General features: G+C 26.4%; 1 protein-coding gene across 2 annotated transcripts in view; it reads left to right on the forward strand.

The window, feature by feature from the left end:
• The first annotated feature begins 1,933 nt into the window (after window positions 1-1,933).
• The window catches only part of LOC117180179 (protein ROP), a 37,046-nt gene continuing 12,098 nt past the window's right edge, over window positions 1,934-26,881 (forward strand). The window contains exons 1-7 of one of the 2 annotated variants that reach the window (XM_033372541.1): window positions 1,934-1,961; window positions 7,260-7,556; window positions 10,717-10,820; window positions 14,970-15,118; window positions 18,318-18,533; window positions 25,648-25,746; window positions 25,844-26,051. In XM_033372541.1, coding sequence (XP_033228432.1) covers window positions 1,934-1,961; window positions 7,260-7,556; window positions 10,717-10,820; window positions 14,970-15,118; window positions 18,318-18,533; window positions 25,648-25,746; window positions 25,844-26,051 — 1,101 coding nt within the window. Of the gene's footprint in view, window positions 1,962-7,259; window positions 7,557-10,716; window positions 10,821-14,589; window positions 14,694-14,969; window positions 15,119-18,317; window positions 18,534-25,647; window positions 25,747-25,843; window positions 26,052-26,881 lie in introns of both variants that reach the window. The other variant, XM_033372540.1, reaches the window with a different exon arrangement.

Raw genomic sequence — 26,881 nt, forward strand, 5'->3', positions numbered from 1 at the left:
CCACTTTGGACTTCCCAAATCTTTGATTCTGTTATTTTCATTACCCTACGAATAAGTATTTTTGAATATATTTTACTTACGGTGCTTAATAAGCTAATCCCTCTGTAATTGTTGCACTCGCTTTTATTTGCCTTTCTCTTGTATATTGGTACGATAATCGCTTTTTTCCAATCGTCTGGGACGTCTCCCATCTCGAAACATAAATTTATCAATTCGCACAGTCTATGTGGTATGGACGCGCCAACGTATTTAAACATTTCAGCGTTAATACCGTCTACCCCGGCAGCCTTACCGTTTTTCAAGTTCTTAATTATATCCCTAACCTTAGTGACACAGACTTTTTCAATTGAGTTTTCCATCGCATTGTGTTCAACATCGCAGTTGTGGTGTCCTATAGCTTCATTTCCGAATTGTCTCCTAAAATAGTCTCTGAAAGCCTCTAGTATTCCGTCTGCATTATATACCATTTCCCCCCTTCTATTTCTCATGTTGACAATTTCTGTAATTTTGTTTCCTTTCATTTTTTTATAAAGTATTTTCCTGCTTCCTTCAAAGTCGTTATGTATTTTTATCTCTTCTTCTGCTCTAATTGTATCTTTACTTTCTTTAACTAATCGTTTAAGTATCCTGTTTTCGCGTCTATAATCATTTCTACGTCTATTTCTTTCCTCATTGCTAAGACCTGCGATGTTCAAAGGTCTCTTGTACGCTTCTCTTTTTGCTTTTTGGGCTGCCTGAATTTCATCATTCCACCACGCATCACCAGATATTCTTCCTACAAGTGCGGTACCACACACTTCGATCGTACATCTAACAAGGATATCCCGTAACATTGTCCAGGCGCCCTCTATATCTTTGTTTTTTTATACGGTCCTCCCATGTTGCCTTTTCTATACTTTCGATTATCTTATTTTGGAAATCTATTCGCACATCCGGTTTCTGTAGGTTCTCAATTTTGATTCGCGTTTGTTTTGCTTTCATGGTTCTCTTTTTTCTCCATCCCCGACCTAAGTTAATTTTTGAGATCAGAAGGTAATGATCAGTATTGCATTCAGGATCCCTCATGTTTCTTGTATCTTTGACTAACTCTCTTAGTCTTTCATCCGCAACAACAAAGTCAATTATACTGCGGCTATTTCCTTTAGACCAGGTGTACATGTGGATCATTTTATGCCTAAACCAAGTATTTGTAATAAACAGACCCGTTTCTAAGCATAGACCAACTAATTTATCTCCGTTATAGTTTGTTCTTGGATCCCCAAAATTACCTAATACTCTTTCTGTATTCTGATTTTTAGTGCAAATTTTTAATGAAATTTTTGGATCTATGAAAAAATTATTATTTCTATGTTTTTTGAAATTTTTTGAACAGTATGTAACTTTTCTAATTTCCAGGAAATTAAAAATTCACTTTTTTGGTGAAAATATATTTCGGTTTTGACTGAAACTTTATATTTTTTAATTTAAAAATAAACTAATAGTTTGAAAGTAGCGCTATTATTTGATTAAAAATTTAAACTTTTCATTGAAAATTACCCATTTGTATGACAGATTGATAAAATTATATGTTATGGAATTAAACTGAAAAATTAGTCTGAAAAATTATCATATAAAATGTTAACCTTTACCCAGAATAAAAAACGACACATTCGTCTTCTCGGAGTAACGGACAACTTGTGGAATTCGAAAAACGTATCTCTTGTTCAGCCCGACATTATTTCCAAGAAATAAACTTTTTGGGTCGTTTTAGTGCTGATTGAATCTTTAAATAAAGAAAAGAGTCCAAAAAAAACAAAGGACATTAACGACGCTTTCTGGAGCTCTGGAATTTTCCCAAGCATTCCGAAGTTTCCCGCTGTAACGCACTGCGTAGCCGCAAACGTCGATTTGTGCTGCACTCTACTGGACAGTTTTGAAGTTAGTAAAAATCGCGATGGCGCTTAAATCTCAGGTTGGACAGAGTGAGTGCGAAAAATATAACGTTTTTCCTTAGAATTTAGATTAAATCAAGAGAGTAAAGATACGGAATGAATGTACAAAATAATGTTCTTTAATTTAATCAGTTTTTTCTCTCGATTCAGCCTCTATTACTAACAAACATGACGTAAGGTGGGCGTCTCGATGACTTCATCACAACGAAGCGGCTGCTAGACGCAATGTCACTTTCCGTATCAAAATATTATTTTATCTCGTGATAGATGCACAAAAAATAAATTCGGAATCGATTAGTTTCTACAAAATTCCATTTTTTTAAGTGACACAGTTGCCAAAGTCAACAGAAGACACGTTCGTTATTTTTATTGTATCATTTTCACCTTGAAGAAGTTTTGTTCTGCTTCATTGCAGGTTTAAATTTCATTCTCAGGAAGAATCTTCTATAAAAGAGGCTTTCAAAGATCAGAAGGACATTTAATTAGAGAGTTTTTATTTTTATTTTTCACAGTTATTATTAAGATTGTTCTACTTAGAGTTTGTTTTTCCTTGTTTTATTTTTGACTCTTTAGAAAAATGTAAATCTATTATTTACTTTCTGATTAGTTTAGCGTTTATTCTTTCAATTACTAAAATTAAACAAAATTATTAGTCATTTTCTATCAACACGTGTGAGTGAAGTTCTTTAACATTTCTCTCAATCAATACAACTATTTTCGGCCCCTTTTAATAAACAAGATTTCTTTTAATTCAGTATACCCACTATCAATACGAAAAATTTTCTCGATTCAGTGCAAATTTTCTAAAAGTTTATTCTATGAAGTGTTCTTATTGACTAAATACTCGTTGAAGAAACCTGTTTATTTATCTTGTTTCTTTAATGATCTCAGCGTCTAATTTTACTTTTTAAGAAAGCCTGAAATCTATTTCAAGACTGGGATTATTTTCTCTATTATTTTGAAGGTCAGGGCGCGGAAAAATAAAGTGCAGGGTTGGCAGGTGTGACGTCATTGATTCGTAAGGGCGATCAATACGCGGAAAGCCCGAAAATATTTCTTACGATTTCGCCAGCTTTTCTTATTTTACTATCAGGATGATGATTGGAAATTGGATGATGAAAGGAAATGATTCTTCTATTTTTTTGGGTGTGGTAATGTCACCTGAGATTCAGGGATGGAAAAGGTTGGGGCAGGATTTACCTTTCATTTTTTTATGATCTATAAAATCATTTTGCTCGCTATGCTACGCACTAATTGCCCTTTTTAAAAAAAACTCTGTTCATTTTCCAACAGTTTCAGGGTGGCCGCTGAGCCGGGAAATGACTGGGAATTTTTTTAGACCAGGAAATGACAGTGAATTTAGTTTTTACAGGGAATTTCACAAATTAAAAAAATCTCCCAGTTCGATTTTATCTATTTTAAAGATAATAAGTTGAATTTTTATCTTTTTTATTATAATATTATTCAGTTTATAATGCGTAATTCGGAAAAATTTTTCTTGTAAAATTTTTTATTTTCAAGTGTACATTCTAAATTTGAAGAATTTCAAAATGCTGTCTTGAAGAGTTAAATAATTAAAAGCGTTTGAGATTCAAATTTTGTGATAAAAGCATTTTTATTTGATCAACTTTAAATATTAATCAATTCATTATTTAAAAAATACAACTGTAATTTAAGTAGTATTGTAAAGTTAACAATAATCGTTTTGTCAAGAGGATTCTTATTCCGTTCAAAATTCAAGAATTTCTAGATTTCTACGTCAAAAACTAAACTGTTTCAATTCGAAAGCCTTGAATCGTTAAAATTTCAGAGTTTAAAAAATTTTTAAGTTACGATTTAGAGGCATTGAAAAGATTTTAAATTAATTGGAAACTTGAAATGATTTCAAATAATTTTTAAAAAGTGCATGTTTCAACAAAATCCGACTATTCGTACCGAAATTTAGAAGCTTTTTATGAATCGAGACAGGTTAGGGTAAATTTAAAACATTTCAAAAGATATTTAGAAGTTATAATTCATTTTTTTAAATCATTTTAAATTTGGAAGAGTTTTAAACAAGATTTAGGTATTTCAAGATTTTAAGATGGAATGTTGTAGCTTTTTAAGGATTTATAAAATATTATTAATAATTTAAAATCTAATGTAAAAAGTCTTCAGTTAACAAAAATTTAATCGTTCAAGTTGCAATGTTTCTATTTTGAAATTGTTTAAAATACTATAATTTTTCATTTAATTAAAAATTATTCAATTGTAAAGTGTTGCACTTTCCATTTTATAAGTTGTTTTTTTTTATTAAGCATTTGAATAAAACATTTGCAATTCAAAAAACATTTAACTTTAAATTTTAAAAGTTTAAAATTCAATAATTCCACTTTGAGTGCTTTAATTTGCAGTTCATTTTTCATTAATTCAAATAGAAAATTGGTAACCTTTAGAGTTTTAATTTTTTAATTTCATTGTCCCTGACAAATATTTACCAACCGGCGGAACCTCGGCAGATGACCCGGATTTTGTATATGATTTACAGAAGTTTCTTTATTATAGTAAGAAAATTTCAGTAAATTCAATATAAATGACACCATTTTTTACACTTACAATTTTTTGAAATTAACATTAATTTAAAATACATGTTCTGGGCATATTTGTCACGTAAATGTATAAAATTATTTTCTTTTTATATTAAAATGTTATTCTTAAAGTTCAATAGTAAGAAATGTGTTGTTTATAATGTAACATTTTATGTAATCCAGGCAGTCTCATACATTCACCTTTTTTGTTAAAAATGCATTTCTATGGTTGAATATTTAACTATTAAAATTCCTTTAAAAATTCAAATAGTCATTGAAAATTTATGTATATTGTTCAAAGTTAAATTCATTTCTGTTGAAACAAATTATTATTTCTTATAGCTATGTTCTCCTATTATAATAATTATAGATTATTGTGATGTTTTATGAAATTTTAAACGTCTTGTTCATTTTTTACTCAGAAGGATAATAATTCATGGTAGTTAACAAACATAATTGTTCAAAACAGTTTATTATTTTTTCTAACTAACTTCTCTTATGGTATGTTAGAAAGTTGTGGATTTTTCTGACTTCCTTTGGCTGTTTAGCTAAGAACAAATAATTAATATTTGAAAATTTAAATTATTTGTTGATTACTAAAAACTGAAGCAAAGTTAAACATTTCAGAAAAACCCGCAACTTTCTGGCATTTATCTAAGAGAATTTATCTAAGAGAATTATAAAAAAAAATAATATTTTTTAGCAATTATGTTTACAAAATCGCTCTCGTAATCCTATCTCTAAGTAAAAAGTGGAAAAAAGTTAAAAATTTCAGAAAAACCGCAACTTTATATAATGAATCGAAGAGAATATTATTAAAAATAATAATAAATTGCTTAAAAAAGTATTATTGTTAACTTGAATTAATTTTAACCTCACTCTAATTGAAAAGTGGACAAAAAGTGGAAAATGTTAGAGATAACTGCAACTGTCTAGCATTATTCTAAGAGACTATTATTATAAATAGAAAAATGTTTAAAACAATTATTTCTCTTAAATCTAATTGATTATAATTATTAGTGCAAAGTAATGCTTTATATGTAAGAAAAAATTTTTTATTAAAAAACCCACAAAGAAAACATAATTAATGCTAACAACTTGCAAAACCCAATTTTTCATTTATGGGATCACCCAATATTGATGATTCAGAAAATTAATTTTTTAATATAAAAACTATTTACGTTTTTCCCATAAGTCTTAAGAAAACTTTGTTATTATCATAAAACTTTTCAAAAACCTATATATAAAAAATATAACAGTTAAATTTTCTACAAAACAGAATATCTTTCAAAGAAAAGGATTACATTTCTCTCAAAAAGATCCATTTTCTTAAAAAAATTCAATAGATAAAGTGAATTTTCAACCAAAAGCATAATTTTTCTACCAAACATAAAATACTTAAATTTTCAGTTAGTAAAATAAATTTTTAACCAAAACTTTTCACCTAAACCATAAACCTTCAACTAAGAATAGAATAATCAAATTTTCTTTAAAAAACTTAACTTTCAATTAAATGGAAGTCAATTTTCAAAGAGATGATCATTTTTTTAACAAAGTGCATGAATTTTTAACCAAATATTTGAATTTTTAAAGGAATGTTCAACAAGAAGGAGTAATTAGTCACCAAGACGCCTAAATATTCTTCCACGAATTCGAATTTTTATCTTAAAAAGATCAATTTTCAACAAAGTAATTAAATTTAAGAAAAAAACGTTTGTCAATTGAAATGATGAATCATCAACCTAATAAATGAATTTTCAACAAAGTAGTTCCACTTTCAACTAAGTAGTTGAATTGTCAACAAAAAAGAATGGATTCTCAATGAAAAATATGATATTTGATATTTCAACCAAGAAGGATTTTAATTTTATACCAAAAATAGTTGCATTCAACCATGGACATAGGAAACAAGGGACTAGGCATGCCATTGCGGGGGTGATGCAATGAGGGGGGAGGTTCGCCTTTTGATGCCCCGCGACAAACATGGCAGCGCCCACATGTTTATATTTTCATGCACAGATTGTCGGCAAAAATGCTCGTGCGCATAATCAAATGGAACATCGTAAGATGGCGGCTCTCCCCACTCGTGGAATTCTCCCCCCTCCCGTGGATTCAACCCCGCTCGCCATGTTAGGATGGCATGTCTAGTCCCGTGTTTCCTATGTCTATGCATTCAACAAAAAAAGATGAATTTTCAATGAAATAGTTTGAATCCTCAACCGAAATAGATTATATAGAATATAAACCAATATAAATCGAAACTCTGTTCCTATAACTTTATTTCAAACTTGAAAATAAATTATTTCCCAATTAAATAGTTGTGAATTTTAACCATAATAATAAAATTAACTTCATCTTTAGTTTTTCGAAAATTGCCTAACTTTCTGAAATAACCTGATCTGTAGATACTCTGTCATTTTAAAAAATATATGTTTATTCCACTCAAGAATCTGTTCGTAAAAATAAACGTAGTAATTATGATATATATTTTTTTAAACAAATGCTTTTAATTCTATTAAATTCTCTTTAAATTCTCTGTCCGTGTTTAAATGCTGAGCATATTTTCGAGAGCATTTGCGCAACACAAATTCTTGGTCGCTTAAGAACTCTAATTATACCTAGAAATATCTAGAGGTACCTGGGAAAAGTCTGGAATTGTCAGGGATTTTTTCTAGCATTTGAGTAATGCTGGAAATTAGCACTTTAAATTCTATTTTAAAATATTTTTTTTGAAATGGTAAGTTATTTGTGATTTTTGCAGAGATTATGAATGAAGTCATCAAGCAGAAAAAGAAAACAAGTGGAGGGACGGAATGGAGAATTCTAGTGGTGGATCAACTAGCCATGAGGATGGTGTCTGCATGTTGCAAAATGCATGACATCAGTGCCCAGGGAATCACCTTGGTCGAAAATATCCACAAGAAAAGGGAACCACTTCCAACAATGGAAGCAGTTTATTTGATAACACCCAGCAACTCCTCAGTGACGAAGTTAATCGATGACTTCAGCAATCCGGGCAGACTACAATATAAACATGCCCACGTCTATTTCACAGAAGGTAAAATAGATTTCCTCTCGAAATTTCTCATATTTAATTTTGGCAGCTGTGATACTGGTCAAGGAATTCGGGAAAATCAGGGATTTAAAACAAAAATCCAAGAGTCGTTGAACCTGGAAGTCGAAAGTTTTTTAAACCGGGAAATTCAGATCGTATGCTATAATGCAATTTTAAATAAAGGTGCAACTTTTTTTTATATATTACATTTATTTGTTAACTTTTGTAATTATGAATTCTTTTACCTTAAAAATTATACTTTTTAATCTTCATTTTTAAGCGTAAATTTCAATTTCGAGAATTCTCAAATGCAGTTTGTAAGAGTTAAACAAAGAAAAATTAAAAGAGTTTGAAATTAATTTTTTTTATGAAACCCGTTCGTTGATCAATTGTAAATATGAATGTATTAAATTTAAGTTAAATACACTGTTCAATACGCTAGAATTCTATTAAATTCACTATAATTTTGGCGAATTAACTGCTTTTCTACTAACATCACAAGAATTCATTAAGATTTATTTTAATGTTGTTAAATTTTGGATTTAACTAGATTTATAATTAATTCATTCGAATCTTCAAATTTATAACTTATACTGATTTTCCCGTAATTCTGTTAAAATCACAAGAATCCATTTCACTTTATTAGAATTCAGTTACATTTTGTAATTAACTACATTTCTATTAAATTCATTAGAATTATGACAAATTCACTACTTTGTATTTAATCTTCTATAATTTTGGTAAAATTACAAAAACTCTGTTACAATTAATAGAATTTTGTTAAGTTAACTAGAATTATTTTTTTAATTAACCAATTTTCTTTTGAATTCACTCGAAATATGTCAAATTCGATAGAAATTTGGCGAATTTACTGTAATTCTAATAAAATTACAAGAATTCTTTTAATTTAAATAGAATTTTGTTAAGTTAATTAGAGTTATTCTTTTTATTTTCAAATTTCTGTTAAATTCACCAGAAACATGTCACATCCGATAGAAGTTTCGTGAATTTACTATAATTTTCATAAAATCAAAAGAATTCTGTCGAATATACTGTAATTCTGATAGAATCACTAGAATTCTTTTTATTTGCTAGAAATTTGCTAAATTTTGTAATTAACTACATTTCTATTAAATTCATTAGAATTCTGTTATATTTAATAGAATTTTGTTAAGTTAACTATAATTATTTTTTTAAATAAACAATTTTCTGTTGAAGTCTCTAGAAACTCTCTGACAAAATTAATTGAATTTACAAGATTTCTATTAAATTCGCTAGAATTCTGAGAAATTCAGTAACACATTTGTAAATTTACTAGAATTCTGATAAAATCACATAAATTCTCGTAAATTTAATGGAATTTTAATAAATTTTGAAATTATCTAAATTTCCATTAAATTTACTATAACTAAAGTTAAATTCATTACAGTCATATTGAGCTTTCTATAATTCTGTTAAAATTACAGGACCTCTGTTACATTTAATAGAATTTTAATAAGTTATCTAGAATTATTATTTTTTTAATCAACGAAACTTCTAATGAATTCACTAGAATTTGATAAAATTTGTTAGAATTTTGGAATATTTGGTAGAATAAATAGATTTCTATTAAATTAATTAGAATTATTTTAAATTAATTACTTTATTGAATTTTCAATATTTTTTTTTAAATCATAAGAATACTGGTACTTTTAATAGAATTTTGTTAACTTCACTAGAATTATTCTTTTTACTTAACTAACGTTCTGTTGAATTCATTAGAAATATTCAGGATGGCCACTCACCCGGGAGAACCGAGAGAGAAAATATATAATTTTCAAAGTATTTAGAATAATTAAACTTTAAATGTTTACAATATTTACCGCAATATTTCAAGTTCTTCCATTTGGTACGGTGAAAATTACAGTAATTTTCGTTGTTGTTGACAGAAATCACATTTTTGTGTCTCTTTATAATTTATCATAAGTGTCCGATTTTCAGGTAAAGATTTAAACAAATAAATTATTTCAAATGGAAAAATATTCGATTGGAAAATTACAGGAGTGAATAATAACTCTGATGAAAGATTTGAAATTAATAAATTAAAAATTGAGTTTAGAATCAAGAAAGATAAAAATTAAACTATTTGAAATTGTTACATCATAGGTTTTAATTTTTCAATTAAAATTTACTTGGTTGAATTTCGTAAAGGATAATTCGCCATTTGTAAATTGTTAATTTTGTAACAATTTAAATTTAGGTAAAATAATTGAAATTTTGTTATGATGTTAGTATTCGTTTAAGTTTCAACGTTCTGCAGTCGACTTTTTTTATTTTTAATGTTTTCAATTTACAATTACTATTTATATCAAAAGTTTGTTCAGAAAAATTGGTCTAATCAGCTTTAATGGTAAATTATAATTTTCTTATGTAATAATAATTTACAATGCTAGAATTTCAAAAGATTTGACTTTGAATGATTAAATTTAGTTTTCAATTTCAAATTGTCAAATTTTAATCGCTTTGAATTAAAAATTATTCAAATTCAAAAGTTTATAATGTTTAATTATTTAATTTTGAACGCTTTTAATTATAAATAATACAATTTCAATTCTTTTGAATTTAAATCATCCAATTTAAAAAAATTGAACCTTAAAATATTCAATTTTTTACGTTTTGAAATTGTCCTTTTTTCGAAATTTTAATCTGAAATCGTTCAATTTTGTGACTCTTCAATTCAAAATGAATTTGCTTCGGCTTCGAAATTGTACAATTCAACTACTTTTTCTAATTCAATTATCCACAATCATGTTTAAAGATTGGTTTAATAATGGATTTTTGAATTGTTTTTTATGATTTAAAATCAATATTTTTAACTAGAGAAAGCTGGGAGACGAAAATTTAAAAAATAGTGGCCACCATGAATATGTTAAATTTAGAAAATTGGTGAATTTACTAAATTTTCGACTAGAATTCGGTTAATTCACCACAATTCATTAAATTTTCTAAAAGCTTGTTTAAATCATTATAATTCTTATAAATTCTCTAGAATTCTGATATGTTCACCAAAAATTTAGAGAATTTAGAGTTCATGTTAGAATTATTCAAGCTTGAAAAGTCTTTTTTTTCGATGACCAAAATTTCGATTAAAGCTCCTGTAGAGTTTTAGTTTATCTCTTTCCAGCGTGTCCTGATGAATTTATCAATGAAATTGCAAATGCAAAGATATCTAAGTACATTAAAACTTTGGTAGAGATCAACATCGCTTTTGTACCTTATGAAGAACAGGTAATTGAAATAGTTTGAAGGGATTTATTTCTTGTTTTCCTGGTGCTGGAAACGTGCTAATATTTACTAATTTCGTTTTGAGCGATTATGGTGTCCTTGTAATTTAATTTGTCTAAACGTTTGAGATTGTGCGTTGATTTTGTGGAGTGTTTATTAGCAAAAATATCTAACAGTTAATTACGGAAAGCCACTTAATACTAACAAAGGTAATAGCTTATAATAATCAAGGAATGCCTAAGGGAAAATAATATCAACTTACTCTAAATGAATTGTATCTTTTTCTTCTTATTTCTTTAAAGTTGGTTAAGAAAGAAGAAGAAAAAAGAAAGTTTGAAAATTCCTCTTATTTGAGAATCTAAAAATTTAAACATTCGATGTGAAACACGCTTCTGAATTAAAATATTGTCCATTTTTATATAAATACAGGAATCCCATTTATTCCTCTATACCCTTTCGTTTCTCCTTTTTCCACTTTTCTATTTAAATATAATTTGAAACTTGTTAAACTGTGAAAATCGGAGGCAGAAGTTGTTATCCAATTTAAAACGAGAATAGTTAAAAAATATATAGTAATTTTAAAAAGAAGTGCACTTTTTAATTGAAATGTACAAAGTCGAATAATTACAAAATTGAATTTTTAAAATGATCAACTGCAAAGTTAAATGTTCTAACTTGAACAATTTAAAGTCAAACGTTGAAAATGAACCCACTTGAATTTTAAATTTGTATAGAGTGTTGATAAGTTTCAAATTTTATCATAAAATTACCTTGTTTATTTGACCGATTTCAAACCGGACTATTCAGGGTTTAAATAAAAACTTGAAGGATAAAATACTGTTTCTTTAATTTTTGTATCTGTTTTTAAGGTTAAATAAGTACAATTTAAAATTTCAACCAAAAAATATTAATTATCAACCAAGCAGTTGCAGTTTTTAACAAGAAAAGATTAAATTAGTAAAAAAATATGTGAATTTTCAAACCAAAAGGACTAATTATTATCAACAAAATAGTTGAATTTTCAGCTAAAAAATATTTTCTACCCATGCATAAAAATAAATTCTCCTAAATTATAATTTGAGGAGATAAATAATTTCTAATACAAAATAAAATTTTCTTATCTTGTTTTTTAAGTTTATATAAGTATAATGTTCCTAAGATTTCTGAGAAAATTCATAAATATTTTTGAAAAGTCAAGAAATGCCAGAAAAGTATCTTTTTTTTATTTTACAGGATTTTATCAAATTTTAAGAAAAATTTCAGTCAGTTTAAACTTTAAAGGACCCCTACATTTCTTTAAATCTTTCAAAATGAAAAAAATGTGTTAACATGATCCAGATTTAAAAAAAAAAATTTAGAAATCTTGTGAAGCCTTTTGATATGTTTTCAAATTTTATTTAAAAATTAATTGTTAAAAACAAAAATTATTTAAATTTTTCGCAGAAATTTTAAGAAAATGTTTTTATTATCTTATAACTTTTGAAATCTAGATTTAATAGATTTTCAAATCCTTTCAAAATTTTCAAAATTTCGAAATATCTATTGAAATAGTTAAATTTTCATAACAAAACATTTAAATGATGCAAAATTAAAAAAATTATCTTAAAACTTTTCAGATTCCTTTTTTTTGCCACCAGTCAGGTTTTCGACAACAATTCTCGCAAGATCATGTGACTAATTTTTTAAGAATCGCAAAAAAATTATTTGTTTAATCATTTTTATTTTTATCGGATTTTTATGTCACCGTGAATGGATTTTCAACGGCTTAAGTATATCCAATTTTGATACACTTTTTAACGGTATATTATATAAAAATATAACATTTCTAATAAAAAGATTGTTTTCTCTTTTCTACATGTAAAAATAAATGTTCCCCCTTTTTGTGAAAAAATGATCCTATTAACGTTTTTTAAGCTCCGTTTGCATTGTATAGGCTTCGGAATCACCATACTATTGACACTATTTGACACTTTTTTTGAGCGATGACACAATTTTGCTACTATTTCGAAAAAAGAAAACTACAGACACTATTTTCTCATAATTTTCCCCCCATGACACTATTTCCTTACTTTTCCTTGACAAATATTTTTTAACTTCGCTCGTTTGGCTAATATAGAAGTATTTGAATTTTCAAAAAAAAAATTCTCAAAAAAATGTAATAGTTGATATTTTAACCAAGAAAAAATTTTCATTTTAAATAAAAAATAGTTTAATTGAACAAAAAAGGCGAATTTTCAACTTAATATTTCAGTCCTTAACCAAAACAGATTTATTAATCAAACAGTTGCATTTTTAACTACGAAGCTTGAACTTTCTATCAAAAGAGATGAATTTTCAAATTAAAGAGGAAAAAAAACGAATTTTCAACCAAGAAATCTTTTTCAGTCAATATAGAAACAAATTTGATTAAAAACGTTAAATGTTAAAGTCAAAGTTTCTACCTAATTTATGAGTGGAATTTTCAACAAGAAAGTTAATTTGTAAACTAAACAGATTAATTTTTAACCAGAATGTTTTATTTTTAACTAAAAAAAGATGAATGTTCAACAAAATGGTCGAATTCTCTATAAACAAAATTGGTAGTCAATGAAGGAAAAAGTTTAAATTTTATTGTTGAATTCTCAAGCCAAAAATACGAATGTTCTTCAAAACATTAAAGTTTTAAATCAAGAAATATGACTTTTGAATAACATTGTTGAATTTTCAACAAAAAAATCAATTTTAAACCAAATAATAAAATTTTCTAAATAAAAAGGATGAATTCTTGACCTAAATTTAATAGTCAGCTTTTCGTTCAAAAGGAAGGAATCTTCAATCAAAAATAGTTGGATTTTCTAATTTGATTATATTAATTTAGTTAATGTTTAAATCGAAAAATGAGAAAAGGGGAAATAAATAACATAATAATTAATAGAAATTTTTATCATTAATCGTAAATTAATAATTAATTTAAAAAAATTAAATACGGGTTGTGAGAAAAAGATTGGTTTGAATTCTTATTTTTTATATAATAATATAAAAATGTTTTCGAAATTTTATTTAAAATTATTGCATATGAACTTAGTGTAATTTAGAATAATTTATAAAAATTTAGAATAATTATCTATCTCAGAGCGATATTGTCACACTAAATTTGGATTTTTTCAGAATAGAATAATTTGTTTGTATGAATCATTTTTTATTCTTAGTTAGCTTCTGAAATTGTAGCCTCTAAATCCTTGGATGATTTACTCGCAATTTCTTCTTTTTTTTTTAGATCAATTTTTTTTCACTCTCATTTAGAAACTCAGTATCTCAGGAGTAAGTTTTTATCCCTTATTTAATCCAAAGATTGAATTTTTTATCGCAATCCGCAGCCTAGCCTCCTCCATTTTTTGGTAAGTGTAACTAAGATTCCTGTAAAATACATTTCTGTAAAATCGAAATGATAATTTAAAGATAAGACAGAAGTCCACTTCCGAGATGAACTGTTTCTGATTAGATTTTTTGGCCTTAAATCAGAAACAGTTCATCTCGGAAGTGGACAATTGTCTTATCTTTACATGATCATTTCGATTTTACAGAATTTGTTTCACCCCTAAAAAATTCCGATTTTGTTAAATTGTTTTTTTAAATTTTTACACTATTTTTGATCTCTAAAACGACTCTGAGGCCTGGATGTGATCCCTGTAAATATAACACCACATTTTAATTCATCACTTTAACCTTCACAAATTAAACTTTATATCACAAAAATTAACATTTCGATGCGTTCATGCTTGCACTTGCCCAGTATGTCCGGAGGAGCTGTTCAATGATATCTGCAAGTCACTCGCTGCTAAAAAGATCAAAACTCTCAAAGAGATCAACATCGCTTTCTTGCCGTATGAGTCTCAGGTGAACTAAGATTCTAAAAAATGGATGTTATCGTTTTTCATTTTGGCCAATGTTTCATGACATTAATTCGCTAATATATTTGCGGGCCAGAGATTTGTTTCATAAATTTGTCCAGTGTGCTTTTTTTGTCTGTAAACTAACAATTTGTTTCTGCAAACCAACAATATATTGTTATTTTTGCTAATATGATTTTAAAAAGAGAGCATGCGGCTTTAATAGTGTCAGCATTTTTATTTTTGGTGATCGATGAACTGAGAGAATTTTGTTGGATTCTAGGTTTTCTCCCTGGATTCGCGAGATACCTTCGCCTGTTTCTACAATCCTTCGTTAATCCAAGTTAGAACTGCTAACATGGAACGAATCGCAGAGCAAATTGCAACTCTCTGCGCTACACTTGGAGAATACCCTTCTGTTAGATATCGAAGGTATATATGAAGACCTAAAAATGACCAAAAAAATCAATTCTTATCAAAAAATGTAATGGTTGATATTTCAAACTAGAAAATATTTTAGGTTTAAATAAAAAGCATATGAATTAAACCAAGAAGGACGACTTTCAAAAGAACAGTTGAATCCTCAACTAAAACAAATTCATTTTTATAAAAAAGGCGAAATTTCTATCTGGGGGTTTTCTGCGAATTTTTAAAAATAGTTGAATTTTAAACTAAGAAAGACCTTTTAGTCAATAATGAAAAAAAATTACATTCAAAATGTTGAATTTTCAAGCCAATAGGGCTTTTTTCCCACACAATACTTGAATTTTCAACCAAGACTATTACATTTCTACTAAAAAAGATGAAATTCTCAACAAAATACGTAAGAGTTAATATTTCAGCCTAGAAAACATTTTGATTCGAAATAAAAAACAGTTGAATTGAACCAAAAAATTGACGTTTTTCACAGAAATAATTTAATATTCCTTCACAACAGATTCATTTTCATCCAAAAAAGGTGTCATTGGTATCCATTTTTTTTGCGAATTTTGAATAAAAGTTGAATTTTAAACTAAGAAAGATCTTTCAGTCAATAATGAAAAAATTACATTCAAAATGTTGAATTTTTAAGTTAACAGGGCTATTTTCCCACACTAGTTGAATTTTCAACCAAATAATGGAATCTTCAATCATTCAGATGAATTTTCAACCAAAAAGATTACATTTCAACTAAAAAATTTGAATTCTTAACAAAAGACGTAATAGTTGATTATAAGAAATTTCAACAAAAGTTAAATTTTAAATTAAGAAATATTTTTAGTCAATAAAAAACAAAAGTACATTCAAAGTTTTAAATTTTCAAGCCAAAAGGGGTATCTTTCTACAAAACAGTTGAATTTTTAACCCAAGAAGTAAATTTTCAACCAAAAAATTGGATTTTTAACTAAGAAGATTACTTTTTTATTAAAAATACGAATTTTCAATCAAATAATTGAATTTTCAATCAATTCCAGAGCTGAATTTTCAACAAAGATTAATTTTCAACCAAAGCATACGAATTTTCAACAAAATACGTACATTTTGAACCGATTACTTGAGCTATTAACAAAGAAGATTAGTTTTCTGCCACAAAAGATGCATTTTCAACAAATTACATAAATTTTGAATAAAAAAAGGTGATTTTTCATACTACCAAAATTTCTAAACTTTAAATTGAATAGTATAGGAATTTTCTGTCATATAGTTGAATTTTCAAGTCAAAAAGACCAATTTTCTATAAAATAGCTGACCTTTTAATCCAAAAATGTGATTTTTCAACAAAAACTTAATTTTAACCAAACAGTTGAATTTCAAACCAAGTAGTTAAATTTGCGGTTTAAAAAAGTGTAACAAAAAAAAACGAATTTTGAACTAAAATGATTCATTTTTAACCAAAGAAATAAATTTTCCAACTAAATTTATTAATGTTCAGCTCAAGAATGTATTCAAAAAACAGTTCTTTTAACCAAAGAGTGGAAATTTCAATCTCAAAACATGAGTTTTTAAGAAAAAATGTAATGAATAATGATAACAATCATGTTAATGATATTTCAACCAAAATGGATTTTAATTTTAAATTAAAACCACTAGAATTTAAGCTAAAAAGGCGACTTTTCTATAAAACAGTTAAACTTTCAAGCTGAAAATATGAATTTTAAACAAAAAAACTAATTACAACCAATATAATTTAATTTCCAATCAAATATTTGAAAATATAATTTTTGTGTTGAAACTTCGAATTTTTTGGTTGACTAACTTTTTGTATTTAAATAATAATCTTACTTGGTTTAAATATCAGCTATTACTTTTTTCGTTTAGAATTCACCCTTTTTAGGGGAAAATTTAACTGCTTGATTAAAAGTTGAACTACTTTTTTAAACATTCATTTTTATTGTTGTTGTTTAGTTAAAAATACGTCTCTTTGGTTGATCAATAATTTTTTAACTAAAATATTAACTATTCAACTTTTGGTTAAAAAATAATCTTTTTGTGTTAAAAAATCTTTTTTGGTATAAATTAATCTTCTTGTTTGTAAATTCATCTTTTTGGTTTAAAATTGAACTATTTCAGTAGAACATTATTCATTCTAGTTGAAAATTCATCAGTTTGATTGAAAATTAATTTTTTAACTGGAAATTTAACTATTATATTTTTGATTGAGATTAGATTTTTCAAATTAAAAATTCAAGTTTTTATTTGCTAATTTGTCCTTTTTAGTTAAAAATAAAACTACTTTTTGAAAGTTAAACTCTTTTGTTAAAAATCCATTTTTTTTGTTTGTTTAAAATCATCTCTTTTAATTAAAGCTTCATCATTTCAGTTGTAAAATAATCAATTTGGTTGAAATTTTGTTGTTGTTGAAAATTAATTTTTTAACTGGAAATTTAACTATTCTATTTTTGATTGAGATTAGATTTTTCAAATTAAAAATTCAAGTTTTTATTTGCTAATTTGTCCTTTTTAGTTAAAAATAAAACTACTTTTTGAAAGTTAAACTCTTTTGTTAAAAATCCATTTTTTTGTTTGTTTAAAATCATCTCTTTTAATTAAAGATTCATCATTTCAGTTGTAAAATAATCACTTTGGTTGAAATTTTTTTGTTGTTGAAAATTATTTTTTTTTTTTGTAATTGAAAATTAAATTGTTTCATTTTTGGTTGAAAACAGATCTTTTTTAGTTGGGAATTCAAATATTTGATTAAAAATTATATTTTTTAGTTGAAAATTCAACTATATGGTTGATCATTCATATACTTTGTTAAAAATCGCTTTTTTAGTAGAAAATTAATCTTTTTGGTTAAAAATTAAACTATTTTGTAAAAAATTTATCTATTTTTTTTTAATTGTAATATTTTTACTTGATAAGTTAAGAACTTGAAGCGGTCGATGGTGCTAATCAATTTAAGAATATCTTGTAATATAATTTGACGTTTTAAAAAGTCCGAAATATTATGAATTTCCAAAAATTGATCCTTATCCAATTATAATTCTCATGTCTTCACATTTGATATTAAATTCGGTTGATTCTAATTTAAATGTCGTTGAATCAAGTTCCTATGTGGTTTGAGAGTTCTCAAGTTTAGACTGCTCCGCAATTCGTTTTAATTTTAATATTGAAAGTTTGTAATTTTAATGCTTTCTTTTTTACTCAGTGATTTTGATCGCAACGTCGAGTTGGCGCAGATGGTTCAACAGAAATTGGATGCTTATAAAGCTGACGAGCCAACGATGGGCGAAGGACCAGAAAAAGCTCGCTCTCATCTCCTGATTCTTGATCGTGGTTTCGATTGCGTATCGCCTTTGTTACACGAACTCACCCTGCAAGCCATGGCGTACGATTTACTTGAAATTGAGAACGACGTCTACAAGTAAGAAAATATTTCACAAATTTTATAAATAAATTTTTGCAGACTTCAGATTCTATCTTATAATCCTCCTTTTTGAAAGAATTCCTCCTTTCTTCCCTGTTCTCAAACAACTATTTTCATGGTATACATTTGTTACATGCAGAATGATTTATTGAACAACTTTTGCTTTTGACTTAACTATTTTTTCGTCGCTTCTTACCAAATTTTTTTAATTCGTGGGATTTATTAAATGAAAGCTTGTTTTATCGAGAGAAAGATTATCTACCATTTTCAGGGTGGCCACATTTCAGGGTAGTCAGGGAAATTTCAGGGGAACAAATTTTCGCAGGGAAAATAGAAATTGATATGATTTTTATATTACTTTGGAACCACTTCCTAACATCAATATAAATATTTTTTCAATGTCACTAACGAAGAACAAAATGTCATATAATACATATTTTTTGCTATTTTTTTGCTTTAAAATGTGCTATGAATCACGTTTGTAAAATCAACCCTTATTTTAAAAAACTACACCCTGTAATGGAAAAAATTATTAACAAAAGTATATGTGTATATTCAAATAATATAATTTACTGTTTGCGATGCATCTTTTAATGCCTTGAAAAAACTTCCAACACAAAAATTCATTTTCATATAACGAACAATTTAAATTTTCGGAAGGATTGAAAATTTTGTTGAAACCAGACTTTTTCTAAAATAATTTCTTCAAATAGTTATTAAAACTATTTTTAAAGATCAGTTGAAATAATTTTAAAACACTAAAAAGCACTCGTGTTACTAGGGATGCTGGAGCATCTACATGTATGTTGTGAAATACATTTTGGCTTTTATAGTTGTAAAAGATGCATCCCGTTTTGTACATAATTGTCACATGATACCAATCAAATTAAGACTAAGTTCACGATAAGGGCAGTTTTTTGGGGTTACTAAAACTTGACCACTTACAGAATTGAATTGATAAAAAAATCAAGTAATCGAGATAACGTGAATAAGGTTGAACTCGTATGAGAAAACATTGTATCGAAAACATTCTCAAAGGTCTTCTAATCAAATTTAGCCATATTTCACGTTAGGGTTGGTTTTCCTTAATAAAATCGAGTTTTTATAAGTTCGAATCTTGAATATTTATTAGCAGAAACACCACGACCTTGTATTTCAAGGAGATAATAAATCCGCGACTTGGTATTATGTAACGATTATCACACGATTACTTTTTAGGGTTTTAAAATTATTTCAACTTATTCAGCCCTATGCATCGCCCGTGTATGTGTATGTGGTAGTTCTTATTTTAGCATCCGGGGGGTTATCGTAATTCAAATAAATCAAATAGATAGCGCTCCAATCAGGTGGACCTGTCTTTACATTGTTATGTATAGCAAAAATACAAAAATTTATTAAAAACTTGATGCTTTTTATAAATATGAAAAAAAGAACAAAGTATTCAGTAACAATAAGATCTTCTGTAATTATTAATCCAAAAAAATCATGAAAACATGTAATTTAATATTAGGAAAATTGAATAGAAAGATGACTATTTAAAAAACAGTTTGAATTGTATTCGTATTTTACTATTGTTTATTTTTCTAATATAATGAATTAATTTTACAAAGAACTTTAATTGTTGTAAACTTCAAACAATGATTGATAATATTACTTTACTAATAATGATAGTAATAATAATATTTAAACATTAATAATTAGACAAATTAGCAAAACAAAATTAGCAAAATTCAAGTTCTCAATCTTTTAGTAATTTTTTTCAATTTAGAAAAGTAATTTTTACTTGATCTACGGTTGCAGGGACTATGAGTGAAAATATTTATCGTTTTTATTTTAGGACAGGGAGTTTCGGTAAAGTAATACAATTTCCCTTGGAACAAGGAATTTATTACATGGAACGGGAATTTTTTTAAATAATTTACATTGGGATTTAGAAGAAAGGAGTTTAAAAAATCCCTGTTCCAAGTAAAAAAATCCTTCACAATTTAAAAGTTCCTTTTTTCGAAATTTAAGAAAGAGAGTGCTTCAGGTAATTTTTAGAGTATAGTATTATTTCGAAAAGTAAATATTTCTAAATTATAATATAATTTGTCAAACATTTTCGTTAAGAATATACCTTTTTTCTTGATAATGCAACTACTTGCGGTTGAAAGCTGAACTCTTTTGTTGAAAATTAATTTTATTGTTGGAAGATGCATCATATTAAACGAAAATTCGTATCGTTTTAAAAATATAACTCTTCTTTAAAATCACTTTTTAACTAAAAAATGAACTATTTCAGTAGAAAATATAACTATTTCGGGTGATAAATTTACCTTTTCTCGTTCAAAGTTCAATAATTTGGATGAAAATTTGTCTTTCTGCATTAAAAATTCATTTATTTCGTTTACAATTCACGTAGGTTGTTAAAAAATCAACTTTTTGGTATAAAATCGAGTTTTTTTTTGGAAAATCAGTTTTTTCTTTGAAACTAATCTCCTTATTTAAAAATTCTTCTTTTTGGTTAAAAATTCAAGTATTCCAGTTTTAAATATTTATCATTTTAGATGAAAGTTAATCTTTTGGGTTAGAAATAAATTTACTTGGTTGAAAAACAAACTCGTCTGCTGAAAATCATTATTTTTTCAATTTAAGATTCATCATTTTGATTAAAAATTAATTTCTTGGGTTGAAAAATGAGCTATTTGCTGTCATATTATAACGTACAGCCCGGAGCTACACATTTTAATCCTATGATTTGGCACTAATAATTTAAAAAAACTGTCAACACAATAAATAATTTACTCGGCTACAAGTTCTTATTATTTCAATTATCAAGTTTACACATTTTTCTCATAGAAATCACTTTCAATGGAATATTTACCGTTTTTGCACTCTCTTTGTTTTTTTTTAATTTCGGAAGAAGGATCTTTTAAATTGTGACGAATTATGACTTGCAACAGAGATTTTTTAATTTTTTGGTTCTAAATCCCAGTTTCTATTCTTTTTTTTAAATTCCCGTTCCATATTGATCCACCCTGATTGTAAATAAATTATGTGTAAATATATATTTTTAGAGAGCGGAAATCTCTAGACGCATTAATAAAAAAGTATATTATAAGGCAAATTATCAATTTTTAAGTATTATTATTACTATTTTTATTAGTCAATTAATATTATCAATGGATGTTTAAAATTTGCAACAAATATAATTGTTTATTAAATTAATTAATTACATTAGCAAAATAAACAATAGAAAAATATGAATACAATTCAAACTGTTTTTTAAATACTCATCTTGTTATTCAATTTTCCTAATATTAAATGACATGCTTTCATGATTTTTTTTGGATGACTAATTACGGCTGCTCGTATTGTTACTGAAAATGTTGCTCTTCATTTAATATTCATCAAAAGTATCAAATTTTTAATGCGTTTTAGTGTTTTTGCTATACCTAACAACGCAAAGACATGTCTACCTGATGGGAGCGCCATCTTTTGGATTTATTTGAACTGAGACTATTACGACGCTTTTCAAAAAATGTTCAATCCTTCCGAATATTTAGATTGTTCGTTATATGAAAATGGATTTTTCTCTTTAAGAATTGTTGTGCTGGAAGTTGTTTAAATGCATTAAAAGATGCATCGAAAAAGGTAAATTTATTTTTTGAATGTACATACATAGAATGGGAAATAATTTGATAAAAGATGTTAGAATTTTAGCTTATACATTACGGGGGTTAGTTTTGTAACGATTAGAGGTGCAGAATAATTTTGCTCCTCAGTTATACTTAAAAAATACCGTGTTAATATTTTATAAGTATTTTCCCGCACAACTGAATAAAACGCGATCGGAATTAATAGAAGCCACTAATAAAATTATACTATTTTTGTTTAGAAGTTAATTCATTTTGACTGAAAAGACTAGTGTTATAGTTTTAGTTTAGAATTCATATCTCGTTTGGTTAAAAATTCTACTATTTAGGTAAAAATTTAATTATTTTGTTCTAAATGCAACAATCTTGCTAGAAAGTCATCTTTTTTAGTACAAAATTTAACTATTCGGATAAAAGTTGAACAACTTTGTTAAAAATTCATTTTATTGGACGAAGATTCAACTTTTTCGTTAAAAATTCATTTAAGGTAAGTTTAAATATCCTTTTATCAAATTAGTATTTTTTCTCGTGTTAATACTTGGGTACGTACCTGACGATAACTGGCGCATTTGCATAATTTTAATTTTAATTGTGAAAAAAAATTGACTCCAATCAAATATCATGTTAAGTGATCCAAATTGTGTGTTTTTTTTTTATAACTGCTTTAATCGGTTAAGCCCTTTGTAAAAATAACAATTGTGTTATAAATATAATTGCAAGCATTTTTAATTTCCAATTTGGCTTAAGATGACGATTAGTAGTGTAAATGCTTATCTTATCCTTATCCTTATCCTTTTTTATTTAAAAATCGATCGTTTTTAGTTTGAAATCCAAGTATGGCTAAAGATTTAACTTTTTTGTTAAAAATAATTATTTTTTTCAAAACTACTTTTTCTAACTATAAATTTAATTATTCAATTTTTCAGTTCAAAATTGATCGTTTTTTGTTCCTAACTCAACTATTTGGGTGAACAAAATTTGTTTTGTAGATAATTCATCTTTTTGACTAGAAAATTCTGCTATTTGGTTAAAAATTTAACTTTTTTCTTGAAAATCTAATTATATTGTTGAAAATTCAATCATTTTGTTAAAAAGGCGTCTTTTCGTTCAAAAATCTGTTTTGTTTTGAATTTGTCCTTTTTTGGATAGAAAATTCGTCCTTTTGGATTGAAAATACACCTGCTTGGTTGAAACCTGAACTGCTTTGTTAAAAATGTATTTTATTGGTTAAAGAATGAACTTTTGTTTTGAAAATTCATGTTTTTTGATTGAAAATGAGATTTTTTTAAATCCAAAATATAAGTGTTTTATTTTTTGTTAAAAATCGATCATGTTTAGTGGCAAACTTATTTATTTAGTTAAAAATAAACTTTTTGGTTGAAAATTTAGATTTTTCCCTTAAAAATTCTAATCTTTTCGTAAAAATCCAACAATTTGATTAAAAATATATTTTATTAAAAATTCTTTTTTTTAAATTAATTTGTTGACTGAATTTATAACTATTTCATTTTTGGTTGAAAATTTATCTTCTTTAGTTAAATATTCCTTTTGTGATTAATAATTTATCTTATTTAGATTGAAATTAAATTATTTGGTTGAAAATACATCTTTTTAGGTTAAAAATTCTACTATTGGGTTAAAAGTTGATCTTTTTTGCTAAGATTTAAATTTTTTGGGTAAAAAGGCGTATCTTTTTTATCGAAAATTTAATTGTTTTTTTGGACTTCGAGTTTTGGATCGAAAATTCGTTCGTTTGGATTGGAAATTTAACTGTCTTCTAAAACAATCATATTTTTGACTTTAAAATTAAACTTTTTCGTTCAAATTGCTACTATGTTTGGTTGAACTTCAATCTTCTTGTTTGAAAATTCGAACATTTTTATTCAAAATTTCGTAAAACTATTTGGTTGTAAATGCAACTGTTTGGTCAAAAGTTAATTTTGTTTAATATTACGGTACATTTAATTGAAAAAACTAAATGCTTTGTTGAATATTCTACTATTTGGTTACAAATTTAACTTTTTTGTTGAAAATGTAATTCTTTTGTAGAAAATTCAACCATTTTTGTTAAAAAGGCGTCTTTTTGGTTTAAAAATTAAACATTTTTGTTGGAAATTCGTCTTTCTGTGCTGAAAATTCTATTCTTTTGATAGAAAATTCAACAATTTGTTTAAAAATATATTTTATTGGTTAAAGATTCATAATTTTAGTTAAAAAATTCATCTCTTTGGTTGAAAAATTAAATATGTTATTTATAATACGTTTTTTTGTTGTTGTTGAAAATTACGTTTTTAACTAAAAATATAATTATTTCTTTTTTGGTTGAAAATTGATCTTTTTTAGTTAAAAATTCCGTTTGTGCTAAAAAATGTATCTTATTTAGATGAAAATGAAACTATTTATTTGAAAACACATCTTTATATGTGGAACATTCCACTATTTGGTTGAAAGTTTATCTTTTTTGCTGAAAATATAATTTTTGTTGTTAAAAAAGCGTCTTTTTTGTGTCAAATATTTTTTTACCTTCGTCCTTTTGGATAGAAAATTCGTCTCTTTGGATTGAAAATTTAACTGTATTCTAAAACATTTGTCTCTTTGGCTTGCGGATTCAACTTTTTCGTTAAAATTGCAACTATTTTTGGTTGTACATTTCCGTCGAATTTTCGTTTAACTATTTGTTTGTAAATGCAATTTTTTGGTCTAAAATTTATTTTTGTCTGTTTAAAATAATAGTCGAATTTAAAAAAAAGAGTTAATTTCCAAACAAGGAAGATGATTTTTTCTTTCTTAGTTGAAAATTAATTTTTTGCTTGAAAATTCAACTTTTTTTTAGGCGTCTTTTTTTATCCAAAATTTAACTTTTGCTGCACCTTGGTTTTTTTGGACAGAAACCCCGTCCTTTTGGATTAGAAATTCGTCTTTCTTCTGAAAAATTTGTCTTTTTAGCTTGACGTTTTAACTTTTTCGTTCAAAGTGCTTTACTTTTGGTTGAGGTTTAATCTTTTTGTTTAAAAATTCGAACATTTCGATCAAAATATCGTTGAACTATTTGGTTGTAAATGCAACTGTCTGGTAAGAAATTAATTTTTGTTTATTTGCAAGTCTATCACGTTTGTTTGAAAAATTATCTTTCTTGGTTAAAAATCAACTTTTTAGATGAAAGTTGTTTTTTTCGGATTTGGAACTCAACTGTTTGCTAAAACATTCGAATTATTAGCTAAAAAACTTACTCTCTTGATGAAAATTCATATCTTGCAATCTTAAACCTTTCATATTGAATATCATATGATAATTAATACATTAATACATTACTTGAAATAATTTATTCCCCTATTATGTCTCTATTTTCGTGAAAAACGACCCTATTTCCTCTATTTTGACAGTATTTTGTTCTGTAACGTCTGTTGTAGCTTTAAGCAAATATATATATATATATATATGTGTGTGTGTGTGTGTGCGTGTGAATTAAATTGTAGGTATGAAGCTACTGCTGGACAGGAAAAAGAAGTTCTCTTGGACGAAAATGACGACTTGTGGGTAGAACTCAGACATCAACATATTGCTGTAGTTTCACAGTAAGTTTTAAATTCTAAACTGATTCAAACCCTATTTATTGTTATAAATAGTCTTTATGGTTAGATAAACAATGGATATTTAAATTTTAAATTACAGGAATGTCACCAAGAACTTGAAAAAGTTCACCGAGTCAAAGAGGATGCCTCAAGGTGACAAACAAAGTATGAGAGACCTTTCGCAAATGATCAAAAAAATGCCACAGTATCAAAAGGAGTTGAGCAAGTACGCCACACATTTGCATTTGGCGGAAGACTGTATGAAACGATATCAAGGCAACGTTGATAAACTCTGCAAAGTCGAACAAGTGGGTTTTATTCAATTTATTAATTCCAGGCATCAGGCTCACTTTAGAGATAAAAAATTGTGTAAATAGTATCAAAATAGTGCCGCAAAATGTTCAAATTTGTTCCTTTCTGTTTGGTTGAAAATTGAACTATTTAGTTGAAAAATATTTGTACTTTTTTAGTTGAAAATTCATCTATTTATGTAGAAATTAAATTTTTTGTTTCTTAAAAAATGCATCTGGCTTGTTAAAAATTAATCTGTTTTGGTTAAAAATTAACATTTTTTTAAATTGCAAATTTAACTATTTTATTAAAAGTTCAACCGAATGGTCGTAAGTCCATTTTTTTGGTTCAAAATTTAAATTTTCGGATAGAAAATTCAAAAGTTTTATAGAAAAAACATCTTTTTGGTTAAAGAATTCCACAATTTGGTTGAAATTTGGTTCCTTTCGTAAATAAAAAAATTATTTAAAATTAAAAATTCAAATATTTTGTTGAACATTTATTTTTTTGGTTTGAAAATTCATGTTCCTATGTAGAACCTTAATCTTTTTTTGCTTAAAAATGCTGCTGTCTGATTATAAATTAATCTGTTTCGGTTTAAAATGAACTTTTTGGTTAGAAATGCACATTTTCGGGTATTTTTTTCAAAATTCGTCATTGTTGATTAAATGCAAATGCTTTTTATTTGAAATTGAAATAATTTTGGTTATTTAATTAAAAATCGTAATATTTTGCTTCGAATTCAGTTATTTTGTTAGACATTCAACTATTTTGTTGAAAATTCGTCTTTCTGGCCTAAAAATTTAACAATTTGATTCAAATTTTTTCCTTTCTTTTTGGTTGAAAA

This window comes from Belonocnema kinseyi, chromosome 9 (assembly GCF_010883055.1).
Source record: "Belonocnema kinseyi isolate 2016_QV_RU_SX_M_011 chromosome 9, B_treatae_v1, whole genome shotgun sequence".
Lineage (NCBI taxonomy): Eukaryota > Metazoa > Arthropoda > Insecta > Hymenoptera > Cynipidae > Belonocnema > Belonocnema kinseyi.